The following is a 15467-nucleotide window of genomic DNA, read 5'->3' on the forward strand; positions in this document are numbered from 1 at the left end:
ATCTCTGCCAGCTCAGGTTCTTGTGCTAGGAGGCAGATGATGCATGACCCTGAATGGCTTCAGACAGACCAGTAATTTAATTTCACACTAGAGGTGTAATGGCTAGCATTCAGTCCAGGGAGAAAAAGCACCAGCTATCACAGGCATTCAGTCACTGCTGATAATAAGGATAGTAGAAATAACAGCAGGGTCTTTTACATATGGGGTATCATCCACTCAGTGCTCTTTGACAGCCTTGCCAAATCTTTGTTCTTCAGGGTACACAGCAAACATACAATGCAATGTGTGATTCTACATGGTAAGACACATGTGTCAAGTTAACTCTGTTCTTCTCATGCAAGACCTGTCTGTTGTTGAGAGGTTCCCCCTTTGATATCCTACCTGTCATTTTGGAGGTAGAACACTGAGGAGGAACACCACGTAACTCACTGCTCCACATCACTTGCAGCGCATCTCTCCTGTGTCCTGCCTGCTCAGCTAGCAATGACACCTGACTGAGATCCAACATGGCATTACCTCACAAATCAGTGTGCTTGCAGCTCAGGCACTATGTGTCTCTGTACAGAGGACCCTTCACCTAAAGAAGATATTTGGCCTGCTCAGCATTAGCTTGGAATATCACTGAAGTGCAACTGTTCTTTCAAGGGCAGAGCTGGGCGCTGCTTTTCAGTACAGCACAGAGCTGTTAGGATCAAAGAAGGATGCTATTTTGGCCCTTTTGTTGTCATAACAAATCCTATGCAGCTCAGCAGAGGAAATTCAGTATATTTATTTCCTTCTTACCTATCTATCTCCCAGTCTCTGGAACACTCCACAGCACTCATAGATTAAAGAGGCAGTAAAACCAGCAGTTATTCCTTATAAATTAGCTCTTCATAAAAAATCTTGTAATAGTACTGACAGTCCTTTCACAAATGCATTTCTGTAAGTGCCGAGAGGGACTGAAAATCAAGACCTAGCCTTAAGCCTCTTGTAATCAATTTCTTGCTAGATGATACATCAAGAGTGAAGCTTTCCAATGTGGATGATGACCCTTGCTCAGACTACATTAATGCAAGCTACATACCAGTAAGTGACTTGAGGGTGGTGTTTTACAGTCCTCCTTCCAGTGGTAATTTTTCCTTCATCTAAAGCTGGATATAAAGCTGGATGGTTAAGGCTCCCCTCCCCCTTCCTTGATTCACTTGAACTAAAAAACTGAGAACTCATTTTGTGGGTGTGCTGAAGGACTGTGTCTGACTGCCATTAAGTTAACTGTGAGTGATTTACCCAGCACTTAAGGACACTTTCTTGCATTGCTATAGTTATGTAAGATAGCAAGTCTAATTGGCCAAGGACACATTTTTAAAGGTCGCTGATTTTATACGGTGTCCACAACGACTGTAGCTATCACTGCAGGTGGCATCCTCACTGTGGAGCTGTAGCTCATCCTGACAGCATTGGCACCTTGCAGGGTGATAAAACTGGCTGAAATTAAAATAATGTCCTTTGCCAGAGAGTTATGATTGATAATAGCACTGGCTTTGGCAATCCAGATATCAAGCCAGAACTCAGCTAATTTATTAAAAATGATAAATAAAGCAAAAACCCCTCGCAGTTTTAAAATTGCTTGAGACTGTGCTGAACACAAAAGAACAATGGAAAGCTTTGACTGTCACAAAAGGAACAGTATTTAGGTATACTGCCACAATCTCTTCCTTCTCTCTGTTCCAATCTGCCACTTGCTTCCAGGTCCAAGGCAACAATTTAGCTTTCAAAACCATTGTCCCAACAAGGATTGCTGCAGAGTCCTGGCTGCAACCCCAAGACTTGTTTAGTTGTTAGAAGATATTTTTTTCTCCTTTTTAGAAACTAATGGAATTCTCTTTATTTGCAGGGCAATAATTTCCGTAGGGAATACATAGCAACTCAGGGCCCTTTGCCTGGAACCAAAGATGAGTTCTGGAAGATGGCATGGGAGCAAAATGTTCACAATATTGTCATGGTAACCCAGTGTGTTGAGAAGGGCCGGGTAAGCAATGACTCTTCTTTATTATTAGTCTTTTTTAACATGTATTAAAAGTTTTTCATTTGTTTGCATCACACTAAAGCCAAAAAGACCCCAGTCAAGGAGATATACAGCATGAAAGAAAAGGTATAATATAAAGACTGGAGGCAGATTAAAGATGTGAAGATGCACACACTGTCTCAAGATCATGTAGAATGTCAAGGCTAGAATTAGGAACAGAGCTCAGTGCTTCTGGTCTCTAATCCAGGACTTTGTTCAGCATGCAAAAGGACAAACACCAACAAAAAGTGGCTATTTATCACATCAACTCTGAACAACTTCTACTTTAAATACAAGCTCTGGAGAGCAAATGTTGATCAGTAAATACATAAAATTATCTCTGGTAATTTGCAGTTAGCAAAGAGACTACTCATGCACTTAACACTCTTACTGAGTGCAGGTGTAGCATACCTCCCCAGGTATGGCCACATCCTGTGCCCTTTGTAAGGCAGTGACAAGATCTGTAAGAAGATTAAATGAACTTGTGATCCTCTAGTGGCACATATATGGTCAGTTCCTTTCAGCTTACCATTTTTTCCTGACGCAAGGGTGAAAGCCAACACAGAATAGGATCTGTGTCTTGCATCTTACTGGTTCCAAATGGGACTCTACTGCCATGTCTCAGCAAAAGGTGAAGAAAGGGCACTGGAGGCATAACTCTGATCCAAGCAGAGATTTGAGAAGTGTTGGCACAGAAAATATGACCTATAAGAGGGTATCAGTGAAGTGCTTCCCATTCCCCCATCACAAATGAATTATGAGAACTTCCACTTCCCACCACTATGCTAACCTGTTCCCATGCCAGACCCTGTTTGTTGACATGGCAGAAAGTGGCATTTCTCTCTGAATTCAGCTACTGCCTTTCTTCCTTTCTTCCTTCATCCTCAGGCACAAGAGATCTGAAGTCTGCTTCTGCCAGTGCAGGATGGAGGCACTGTTTATAGCTGTTTTGAGCACTAAATCTGTCTTTCCTTGTGTCCCTGCAGGTAAAGTGTGATCAATACTGGCCCCATGACCAGGATTCCTTGTACTATGGGGACCTGATTGTTGAGATGCTGTCTGAATCAGTGCTCCCAGAGTGGACAATACGAGAGTTTAAAATCTGCAGCGTATGTTTGCATGTTTGCTTTTTTTTTTTCCTGATTAATTGGCTTAAAACACTTGCAAGGCTAAATTAGGAATGTTTATTCTGCCATACCCCAGTTGCATCATGCCTGGCTCCCCTCTGGAGGAAGCTGTAGCATTTTCTCTGAAAGTACCTGTTTTATGTATCCCTTTCTCTCTTGTTCTGATGACCCACATTTTTGAATCCCAACAGGAAGAGCAACTTGACTCGACGAGGCTCATTCGTCACTTCCACTACACTGTGTGGCCAGATCATGGTGTGCCAGAGACCACCCAGTCCCTGATTCAGTTTGTCAGAACTGTAAGAGATTATATCAACAGGACTCCAGACACAGGACCAAGTATTGTACACTGCAGGTATGTGCAGCAGCAAAAGGTCAGTGGCACAGAGCCCTTGTGCCTATCCTTGGGAAGATCACAAATCTTCATCCGTGTTACACTGTGGGCAGCCACAGAATCTGAGAGATAGGTGATGATCTTCAGTTTCCAAATACATTGGAGCGGTATACCCAAGGCACGTGCATTCACCTACAACCTCCCCCTGGAGATGCCTCCAAAATTATTCTTAAGGAACCACTGTGTCTCTGTGGTACCACTGGAGAGCACAAAAGTGTCAGCAGCTGCTCATAAATCTTTGCATTCTTAAATTGCCCATGTGCTACTGTTGTGGCCCAATGTTTGAATCACAAAGGGGTGTTTTAAAAGGTGAGATACACCCAGTGTGAATCTGACTATGTGTGAATGCTGAGACTAGCTGACAGATCCGTCCTTCCCCTATTCTGACTGAGACTCCCTTTTCTTACTGCCTTTTCATGCTTTTCTACTTTTTCCATCTGTGGTAGTCACAGGGCTGCAGTTTTCCCTCAGTTCTGTGGTCCAACCCTACACTTGCATAAAAAATGACAAAATTGAACAGCCTAATCTATTATCCACTAGCCAGTAGCAGCAGAGTATAGGGCTACCAAGAGAGGAAGAGTGTGGTTGGTGCTGGATCTTCTGAGAAAGCCATTTGTTCACTGGTAGTACCTGATAGTAGTATGTGATTCCTCCACCATTATATGGTCTGAGGCTCATATCTTACCTGCCTGTGTCTGCCTGTACAGCATGTCAGATGTCTACTGTGTCCCACAGCTGTGTCCCTGTAGAGAAGAGGTTTCAAAATTAGAGTCAGGTGCAGTCTTTCAGTGTATCTCGATGACTGGGTTAATCCAAAGCAGAAAGCAGTGCGGGCAGTAGCAGAGATACCTCTACCATTACTATCCTTTCATCCTTCCTAAATGAATTCCATTATAAAGTGTTAGAAAGGCCCAAAGGTGCCATTTGAAGAATTTGCTTCTCACCCTGGAGATCTGAACTTTACAAAAGTATCACACGAAGATAGTGAATGCTTTGATCCATCTGCTTTTAAATCCCTTGGGCTGTTTTCTTTTCCAGTGCTGGTGTTGGCAGGACTGGCACATTCATTGCACTGGACCGAATTCTGCAACAGCTGGATTCAAAGGACACTGTTGACATTTATGCAGCAGTACATGATCTAAGGCTTCACCGCGTTCACATGGTTCAGACAGAGGTAAGATTTGGATGGCCTGCTATGCAGTGACAACAGCTGCACTCTACAATAATCAGTCTCTCATCTTAAAGGCTCTCAACTCTTACTCCATTGTGAAATATTAGGTAGATGTATTTCAGCTCTGTGAGAATTTCCAGTTCAGGTTTTGTTCTGTTGGCTCTCTTAGAGAGGGTCCAAACCATAGCAAGTGGCAGTTATGCTTCCTGTAGGCATCTCCTCTTTTTTTGCCCTGATCCACAATCCCCCCAGCAGCATTCTGCAGCAGACACTTAACAGCATACTGTTGCTTTACTGTAGAGACCAGTAAATGAGCTTTAAGTGGAGATAGGTCCTTAAGGGATGGATTTGGAAGGCAAGCCTAAACCATACCGATAGGTTGACATAATAGGAAAGAGTAATGCAGAACAGGGAAAATTAGATGTATGCAATTTTAAAACTCTAACCACTGTGACCTTGTGCCTTTGGAGTTTGTTTTATTGAGCTGCTCTGTCATTTTTATTAAAATTATTTTGGAAAGTTGATTGGCATTCTCCTAACATACTGTGGAAAAGCAAGTACATTTATTCTCAAAGTTCAGAAAACGTAAGTGGTTTGTATTTCTTTCTGTGCTTTTAAAACGGCGAGAAAATCCTGTTATACAGATAGGACCTAAACACTTAGGAGCTGATTTAATAAAGGTATGTTGTGGAGGTAGTCTTTGCGTTTTCCCTGTGAACCGTTAATAGAAGAATGAGAACAAGTTTGATGGGTCTTCCTGTAGCTTGATACTAATGGAGCTCTTTCTGCAATTTGGAAACCAATATGTCAGTGACAGCATTTTCTGATAGATGTAAAAGTCTCATAGAGGTATAAAGAGAGGCCCAGCTGGGAACACAAAGCAAAGGGGTTCCTGGAAATATGTTAATCACAGAAGACCTTCTGTTGGAGGGGAGACAGATTCCCAGCCTGGTCTGTGCATCTTTAGAGACAGATCCTTCTACATTCCCGTCATCCATAGTCTGCAATGTCAGACAGACGTCTCAGGAAAGTGGCTCTTTTTCCCTAGCTGGAAAAAATAGGCAACTACCTTAAGAGCCTTTGACTTACAGACAACTAAAGTTGTGTGATACAAAACCTGCCCTTGGCATGAACTTGGCATGACATCTAAGTGAAAGGCAACCAGATCCACATGAAAGTCAAAGGCCACAGAACCATCATACATGACAATATTCAGTCACAGAAAAACAGCAGCAATGAAATAATGCCCCTGCTTCAGACTTGGCTCAACATTGTTTATGACAAGAGAGTGCAGGTAGAGACATGCAAGGGAAAACTGTGCATAATCTAGAAAGGCAGCATGCTAGAGCAGCTGTAACCATTCCAGTGAAAAATGGTCTTTGCCAAAGAAAGTCTCCATGCTTGGCCAACTTTCCATCACATTGGTGGGTGGGGTGCAGGGTTCTGCTCCACAGAAAGAGCAGCTGCATGTGCATAAAGGCAGGTATCCTCACTTTCCCAGAGCCAGAGCACTGAGAAAAAAACAAAGAGCAATGGCTGAAGATGTGAGGAGAGAAAATACATACAGTGGAGAAATTATGTTTTTTGAGATAGTGTTTAAAAGGTACACCTTGATATATAAACATGCTCAGCCTGACTTTTGGGTACCATGTTACGCTAATCGAAATATTACTATGACCCATATCATAAACCACAAAGAAGAGCAAAGCATGGAAGTTTAATAATCTATTCTGTCAAGATAGTGTGCTGAGTAGTCAATAGTCAGTAACATGCTGACCCTCCTTACTTTGGTTGTGAATGTCATTTTAGCTCTGTTTTGTGAAAGGCACTCTTCAGAAAAGGCTGTCATTTGCTGCATGATCAGCAACAATCTTAGAACTTATACTGGATCAAAAAAATAGGTTTTTCAGAGATTTTTCTGGTTTTTTCGGATTTAGGTTTCTTATGGTTGTCTGAAATATTTATATGTTATTATAAAAATTCTGTGGAAAAATGTTTATTTTCAGAACAAAAAGAAATTTCATGAAATTGCTTGTCATGCTGCCCTGTACATATTAATTTTTCTACATATACTTTATACCAAAACGTTCAGATGTAGTAGCTATCCAACACAGCACCACGTTAACTTTACAGTTGCTAAAGCTTTCACTAATGGCATGATCTGTCAAAACATACTGTGTTCATTTATGTTTTACTGGTATTATTTCTAAAGAGAGGTGATTACAAAAGTTTACTATATTACTAGTGTGAAAAGGAGATTGATTTCAAAATGATATTTTAATTCTTAACCTCACCCTTCATTTTGTGAGTTAGCTTGTAATGATTTTTCACAGTACAGAAAATTATATTGCAAAATTCCTCAGTGTCTTAAAAACAATTTTTTGCAGTGTCAGTATGTGTATCTACATCAATGTGTGAGAGATGTGTTAAGAGCCAGAAAACTTCGCAGTGAACAAGAAAATCCCTTATTTCCAATATATGAAAATGTGAATCCAGAGTATCACAGAGGTAACTGCAAGTTTATCAAATTATAGAATGTTTCAAATGTAGTAGCTCACTGACAGTGTAATTGAGTGGGAATTGTGCTATCCTTAATGACTGATATTTCTTTTCTTCCTAACCTTCATTTGTTCCCTCTGCTCTTTCCATTCTTGCAGTTGTGTCTTTATTTTCTCCATTAGTAGTCATTATAACATCACCTCCTGCTCCCACCTTACCTTTATGCTCTCCCTGTCTCACACTTCATGGTTCCTATGCTGTCAAGGCAACTGAACCCCTTTCCCTGTCATGATGTTCATTTTACCTCACAAGTCTTTGCACCATCCATAAGCAGCGGCACTCACTGACTCTTCTGTTATTCACGGTGTTCAGTTTCTGTCTGTTTTACCCTCATCTGCTGTTGACAATATAGGCAGCCTTGGGAGACTTCCCATCTGCCTTGACTGGAAAATATAGGTATCCTAGACTGTGTTCTTTCTATCTCCCCATACTCCCTGTCCTTGTAGGCTCCTTTTCCTAGCCTGTATCCAGTTCCTTGCTGATTAGTTGCAGGAGTAGCAAACCTAGCACTAGCATTGCCCTTCTCCTCCTGTGTCCATGGCCAGAAGACCAATGTGGAGAAGCTGTAAGCAGTGGTGACCTTATGCCTTGGTTAAGCTGATTCTTAAGGGATGTAGAAGTTTTTAGGGTCAAGACAGAAGGATCTCAGTAGTTCCACAAATTTGGACATTAGGAATTAGGGTTATATTATAATAAATCAAAATAATTTTCTTGATCTAGCCCGTAGAAATCAGAAATCATTAACAGGTAGAACAGGCTTGGAGGAGGCTGAGAACTGAAATATCTAGGTTCCATACATTGAGAGTTCAAGCACAGGTGGGATCTGATCTTTAACTGTTGCATCAGTCACCAAGCCGGTGCTACTGCCACAAAACCACCTCTCAGATCACTGCTGAATCTCTCTTGGTTTACTTTTTCTAATCTCAGTTTTCCTTGCTTTCAGATGCTGTTTATTCAAGGCACTAAGGATGTTAGAGATATCTGCTTTTGTGAACACATTTGTTAACCAGGAGTTTTGGTTTGGTTTTTTTTTTTATGTATGTATTTCATGCACCAGAAAGGTGCCAGACCTTTTGGTTGAGATTGTGTATAATTTATTGGTCTGGTGTTTTTTTTAAAATAAATATAATTTAAATGTAATAGATATTAATGTATATAATTGTATTTTGGCATTATGTAAATATGTATTTTTTCTATATTGTTTATATTAATATTATGCTTCAGATAATACTATTTTTTCTTATCACAGTTTTTATGAACTGTTCTACATAAACTATTTTAAATTGTATGGCTAGCAGGACTGCTGCATTTGGGGCTCTATTGGCATGACATAGGAAAAGTCTTACACAGAGAACCTCATTTTTAAAAAGTATTTCAGTGTTTGTGAGATGAAATAAGCTACTATTAAGCAAGACAACAGTAGTCCTGTATAGGAATTACAATGCTACTCCACACTTCAAACTTACCGCTTTTCGTCTGACAAAAATGGGAGTAACCCATATCACAGTGGCATACCTTTTTACAGAACTCATTAACAAAAAAACAGGGTTCACCTCACTAGAAGCAACTGTTTCAATCTAGTGTGACATAGTAGAAAAATATCAAACAACATATGCTGCAGTGAAGACTAGCAGACCTTTCTCCCACCACATATTTTGGAGGGAGACAGGTCACATTCTGGTTTCTTTACACTGGTTTAAGAGAGCAGAATCAGACCATGACTTGTGCCTGTGCACTTCCACATGTGTATAGTTTTAACTAAGAAAGATGCTCAAGGGAACACGTCTGACATTTGTGTTAACAGGCCTGTGAGGATATGAAGTCTGAAACTTCCAATGCTGTACCATGACGGTCAAAAAAATACAGAGATTACAAACTTATTGGAACAAAGGCATAAAAAGGTATATATCCCACAGTTTACACAACTGGCCTTAAGCCTTTTCCCGAAACATTGGTATCCTTCAAATGCTGCGTCCTTTCACAAAGGGATAGTTTGACCTCAGCATGTCTGCATAGAAAGAATTCCCCCTTGGAATGTTACCTGATGTCACCACCACACGGGCAGCTGGAATGGAAAAAGGCTCATCAGGGAATGTAGGTTGGCATGGCTGTGCTGATCATAGAATCATCAAGTTGGACGAGACATTAAACATCATCTAGTTCCAACCCCCATGCCCTCAGGCAGGGACTCATTACTGAAAACATGTGGTGATAGGCAAGAAGTACAATCAAAGAGCACTTACCGGGTATCTTGCCCAGCCAAGTGGATTATGCACAGCCTCTCCTCTGCAAAGAGGCATCTCATTCAAGGGTCCAAACACTCTGTTCAGCTATTACTGTCTTTATAAAATGCTCCTCAAACAAATAGTGAAGAGACAGTACACAGTTCCTCTCTATCACGAAAAGATGGAGTTCATAGTTCTTCTTTCATGTATCTACCCATACTTTTCCTAAAGAAAACAGCTTGTTGCTAGAAGACAAGTGCCTAATTCCACTTCTGTTTTGGAGAAAAATAAATATTTCTGAAAGCCTTCTGAGGATCAGTAAGTAGCTAACTAAGTGCCTAACTGAGGAATTCCTGTGGCTCAGCAGAACTGTGTACATTCATGTCACTAGTTTTTCTAGAGAGAAGGTAACAGCCTGATAGTGACTCTTCCTACTTCATCTGAAATATCATCCTTTCTTGACCAAATACTCTTACATGCCTTAGCAGGCACTCTTCAAATCAGCTGTCACATCTGCTCAAAATGTGTGAACTTGGTTAATATTTTTAGGTGTTTCTATATGAAGATATTGCTCACCCTCCTGCACATCTTCTTTAGCACCACCCAAACCTCAAAATTCACCACCCTTAATGGAAACTGAAGAAGAAGGGAACTAGCATTAGAGTAGAAGACATTTTCACTGATGAAAGTCTTGAAAAAACACAAAGAAATGTGCATATTTTTTGCAGATGCCTTCTTTTCTCTATTTCCTTTGCTGGATGGCTAGGTTAGCAAGGAAGAACAAACAAGCATGGCAGGTTTAGATCCATTGTTGATTGCACTAATAACTGCTGGACTTAAGGCATGATGAAAACTGCTGTTGTGTTACATGCGCTGCATTTGGTCCTTTCTTTTTTGCAGGGGTAGCTGCGGAATGAAGATCACCATGTTAGTTACCAGCAGTACAATTACACTGTTAAGACCAAGTGTACCCTATAAATTACCTCACACTCTATATCACTGCATCATTTTTTAATGCTGAGGGAAATGGAGCTCACTCAATACTATATGATCTGAGGGCAAAAGTGTGATTGTGTGCTCTGTATGCATGTTGTTCATCATTTTCATAAAGATGCACTTCATTCTGCAGTTTATTTTGTCATTCTCAGCTCCCTTGTCTGCAACTACAGAGTTTACACATGTACCCAAAATGATGATGTCATAGCAGACAGCTAGTTTCATCTTTTCTCTCAGCTAATAAGGGACATAGTTCATAAGCCTCTTCCTCCTCATCACTTCATAACATGACAGATGACCTTAAACACTCTGGCACAGTGCTCTTGAGCAGCTTTACATTTCTGCCCAAGTAGACTGTATACACATATTATTGCTCTGGTTCTGCTCTCTAGCCAATTCTGCTCACATGAAACCACTGACAAAAAGTAAAACAGTATCTATGTAGCATTTTCTTAATATACAACACCTACTTCTCAGTATAAGTAGTTATATTTACTGTGCCTCTAAGCTGAATAACAAGACTGATGGGAAATTGTTAATGTAACAAGAATGGATTTGAGGGAGTTTGTGTGCTGAACAAAGACAGCTCTTAATGAAAAAGACATCTTTTGAATATCCTTGATGATGTTCAGAATTCCCTTCTTGATGTTTCCCAATAATAATGTTAGAAAGCAAGGCTAGTGTTGTTGCTGATCCATAAGCTAAGATTTGCACACTTGGAGCCCATCCTTCCAATCTCTGCATTGTCCACAAAGCTACCTGAGTACTTCCGTTAAAGTCAACTGGGATGCCAGCCGGAAGAAAATAACATTCCACGTCTGAAGCACTTGCAGGGTTGGGCTTTTAGATTAATTCAAATTTTTGTATTAAAAGTTATTTAATAATGAAAAAATTGCAATAAATATTTTTTTAATCTGTGCAATACAATTATAAGATCCACTAGAGATTGTAGGAAAAAAAGATTTTACATAACTGGAATTGATAAATGATATTTTTTGTTACTAATGGAACACAAAAGTGGGTGAGAGAAATAGGCATACTGTGAAGATGTCAAAAAGTGCAACTTTATACATTTTTCTCTGCTGCTATAGTTATTTAGCAATAAATGATGCCTAAAATGCCAGGAATATTATTTTGTGCCGTAATATACTATGAATTTTCATTTCAATTGTAGAACAGAGAAAAGAAAAAGCGTGAGCTTGAAGTTTATATTATGTATTGTATATGGTTATTTACACTTTGACTTTGAAAGCAGAAAGTTTACACAGTTTGTGTAAATAAAATGCAATATAGAAAAGCACCGCTTCCTCATGGCCCTGTCACAGATGTCTGGGCTCTGGAGCTGTGAGCTCTGGGACCTACAATCCCAGGATGCTGTAACTTTGAACTGAAATGCGTGCTCACCGCAGTATTTGGGCGACTTGCTGTAGACCCTATGCCCTCAACTGTCTCCCTCATGCTGACAAAATCAAACTCCTGACGTGTTGGGAGCACCACTATGACCAAAGCAAACTGGTCTATTATCAGTGACCTCACAGATCAACAGCTGGTTCAAACTGGGATTTTTTTTTTTTTTTTTTTTTTTTTTTTTTTTTTTTTTTAAGGCTAGCAGGAAATACTGGAGACTAGGGACTAGCTAATTGCAAAAAAACTGTGGAATTGGGACACGTACAGTGTCAGTAATGCTGATTGTCTAATAGCCATGACAACTTAGTTGTTTCTTGTTTTATTTGAAAGCTAAAGAAATACTGTAAGTAACATTAAGAAATTAAATATTTATTGCTCTGGAGCAGGGCAGTACACTATAGTGAAAACCCCACAATTTTGAAATGTGGCTAGCCATAAATTCTTTGCCAGTACCTAGAATAAAGTGTCTGAAAAACATCTTCAGTATGTATTCCATGCTCATATGCAATGTAATTACTTATAATTGTGTTCCTAACAAACACTGGGTGAACACAGAACTGTGCTATTATTGTCAATTTAATTTATGCATTTAAGTATATTTTTTATATTTTTAGCTACAGTCAAAAAATCAAATATATATGAGTGTATTATACACATTTTTATAAATACTTCATTAATAAAACATTCATTTAAAAAATAATATTCTTGTCCTCTGTTTGACTGCCTTTGCATTATGGATTTTGTTGTCCTGCTGCTCAGGGAAAAGGTCATCCATGAGTTTGATTTCAATTGAGACAGTCTTGGCATAACATTAAATTAACCAGAAGCCTCAGCCTGTTGGGGGAAAAGAGGCCCTGCTGTTGCCTGCTGGCCAGATTAGTGCCCATGTGGAAAGATACCATTGTTCTCTTCACCTCCCTGGTTTTGTGCCCTCCTTTAATAAGCCAGATACAGTCTGGGTTGTGCAGTGGGTATTTGAAACCACAGTGGGTCTTGAACTTGAGTGTCTGTTGTTTTAGAGACATTTTGCCAAGCAGTTGTACCAATTGGCACCGCACTGCAGCTTCATCGCTGCCTGCCCCTCGAGGATCTGAACCATGCTTTTAAACCAATTTATTTCTTCTTCTCCTGCTCTCCACACTTCTTAAAAACCATTAGCATAAACATCCTTGTGGGGTCAGGGTGCTTGGCAGTAGTGCACTTACCGCCAATGCTCTGTCTCAGTTACTCCTTATTGGTCATCAGAAGTGTTTAAGACAAGTTTGTTTAAAAGAAGGAATGATTTATTGACTTCTGCTGTGAACTATTTGAAGAGGGGATGTGTAGTGAAGGCTGAGGGAGTTGTGAGATTTTTTCTTTGTGATGTAAAAGTTTATCTCTGAGTTCTGCTGTGTCCTGAGACCAATGTAGATACAAAAGAGAAGTGATAAAGATAAAATAGTGTACAGTTAATATCTCCAAATGAGAAATAAAGCCAACATTGCAGACAAGGATAGATAAAAATATTTTTACAAGGTACAGCAAGGAAACTAAAGAGTCTCTTCTAGTTAGATAAGAACACAGTGGTTGATTCCAGTAAAAATATGCCCAGAATCTAGTTTTTGACTTTGATATGTTTACATGCACATGATTGGCTTCATACCTACAAGCTGGTGGTTTTGTCTGATAAAGTCATCTCCTGTACCATAATCTCAGTTTTCTGTCTGCCTGTCTTCACTGCCAGTTGCTTTATTGTGCCCTAGAAATAGCTGCTTAGATGTCTTATGGCAGGCAGGATCTGTCAATGCTGGTATATCAGCAAATACCAGGAGTGAAAATTTCAGATGTTACTAGCCAAGGCTTTGCACATCGCTCTGGTACAATACCACTCCCAGCCTGTGAAAAACAAACAAACAAACAAACAAACAAACAAAAACAAAACAAAAAAGCCCCCCACAACAACAATAACCACAACCACCCCCTCAAAAAAAAAAAAAAAACAAAAACAAAAAAACCCAACCTATCCTGACTCAAATTCCCAGTTGGAAAGGTGGCAGAAGCATGTCCTAGCCAACAGAGTGTTCCAGGTGGGTGCACATGGCTTCAGGGTTCAAGGAGAGGGGAAATGGTGGGGTAGCCCAGCTGGGATTCAGCACTGGTGTGTTCCTCCCTCCATGCTGAGGCTTTCAGCCACCGAGCTGTGGGGCTGCAGAGGCGCGTGATGGGGACACACCACCTCTACCAGTGCCCCCATCCCAAGGTTCACAGGGATCTGTACACTCCAGAGGCCCAGAGCATGAGCTCAGTGCTAAGAGCCTGGCCAAGAGGGCAACAGCCACAGCCTTGAGTAGCAGCCGAATGCCAGGCTCCAAGCGCCGCTGGCAAACGCTGCAGCAGCTTGGCCAGACATCATTGTACACAGCTTTTTGCACACTCATGCTAAAATCCCTGCCAAATCACACACTATGTCCTTGCTTGCCTTTGGTGGTTGCTTGCTGATGTGCCAAACCAAACCAGTAGCAGGTGGAGCAGCTACTTCTTACCAAGGATAAAGGTAGAGGTTTCCCACCCTCCCCACATTGGTGAGGCCCTTACAGGGCAGGTATGAAGGAGTGACCTGAGCAAACGCCTCCTGGGGGCCATGTCTCCCAGTAGCTCTTTTTCAAAGGTTGCATCTCATGGATGTTTTTCTATGGATCTGTCTAGGCTGGGCTGGTTTGCACAAAGCATTAAAACTACCTATGTTTTACTAAGCAATGCCCAAGTATAACCTCATGCATAGGTCCAAAACTTGGGCAGAAGAAAGCTGAATATAAGGCTACTATAACACTTTCATAAAAACCCTTTGGTGGGTTATCAGGAGCATAAATTTGGCTTTGATCTGGTTCTACTTTCTTGTCTCTAAATCCTTGTCTCTACTTCTAGCTCAGAAACTTTTACTTTGGAAACTTAGTAATAGAAGCTTTAAAAATTAACTTTTCACACTATAATCACAAGATCTCTCCCAGTCCTGTTGGATACGTGGGATAAATGTGTCTGGTTTTTGCCCAGATCAAGCTTGAGGCTGTAGTGTGGCCAGCACAGGAAGAAGGCCCTCAAATTCTGTTTTCCATACCAGAGAAAGTAAAGAATCTTGAAATTAAAAGAGATAAGGGGCATTCTGATAAGAACACCCAAAGTTCCTAGAAAATCAAATACAGACCATATGGCCTGTAGTAAAGCTCTCCAAATAAGTTTGGTATGAATGGAGCTACACCGTAAAAGCATAGAGTAAAAATAATTGGATGCAGAAAGAAAAGTGAAGATGTTCAGAATGTTCCATGCATCTTAGCTAGGGAAAAAATGTTGAACAAATTGAAGACAGTTATGGAAAGGTCCATGTGTTAATTTGGGGCATTTTTCCTGCCTGACTAAAGTTGCATGTATTGAAACCACCAAGTCAAAAAGAAGGATAGTTGCAAAGGCAATAAAGAAATATATGATGTCCGAAGTATCAAAGATCAGAAAATATATGCTCAAGACACTACACGTGATAAATGCCAGCATCCTGTTATCTTATGAT

The 15467-nt window shown here is 40.4% G+C and overlaps 1 protein-coding gene across 3 annotated transcripts in view; it reads left to right on the plus strand.

Annotated features, from left to right (window-relative positions):
- PTPRB (protein tyrosine phosphatase receptor type B) overlaps positions 1-12551 on the plus strand; it is a 63353-nt gene extending 50802 nt beyond the window's left edge. For 2 of the 3 annotated variants that reach the window (XM_033058061.1, XM_033058059.2), the window contains 7 exons: positions 992-1068; positions 1877-2011; positions 3034-3156; positions 3366-3529; positions 4607-4742; positions 7127-7247; positions 8242-8704. In XM_033058061.1, coding sequence (XP_032913952.1) covers positions 992-1068; positions 1877-2011; positions 3034-3156; positions 3366-3529; positions 4607-4742; positions 7127-7247; positions 8242-8264 — 779 coding nt within the window. In that variant the 3' untranslated portion in view covers positions 8265-8704. Of the gene's footprint in view, positions 1-991; positions 1069-1876; positions 2012-3033; positions 3157-3365; positions 3530-4606; positions 4743-7126; positions 7248-8241; positions 8705-10423 lie in introns of those variants that run through there. The other variant, XM_033058060.2, reaches the window with a different exon arrangement.
- Positions 12552-15467: the final 2916 nt, after the last annotated feature.

The sequence above is a fragment of the Catharus ustulatus genome, chromosome 4, assembly GCF_009819885.2.
Source record: "Catharus ustulatus isolate bCatUst1 chromosome 4, bCatUst1.pri.v2, whole genome shotgun sequence".
NCBI classification, from domain to species: domain Eukaryota; kingdom Metazoa; phylum Chordata; class Aves; order Passeriformes; family Turdidae; genus Catharus; species Catharus ustulatus.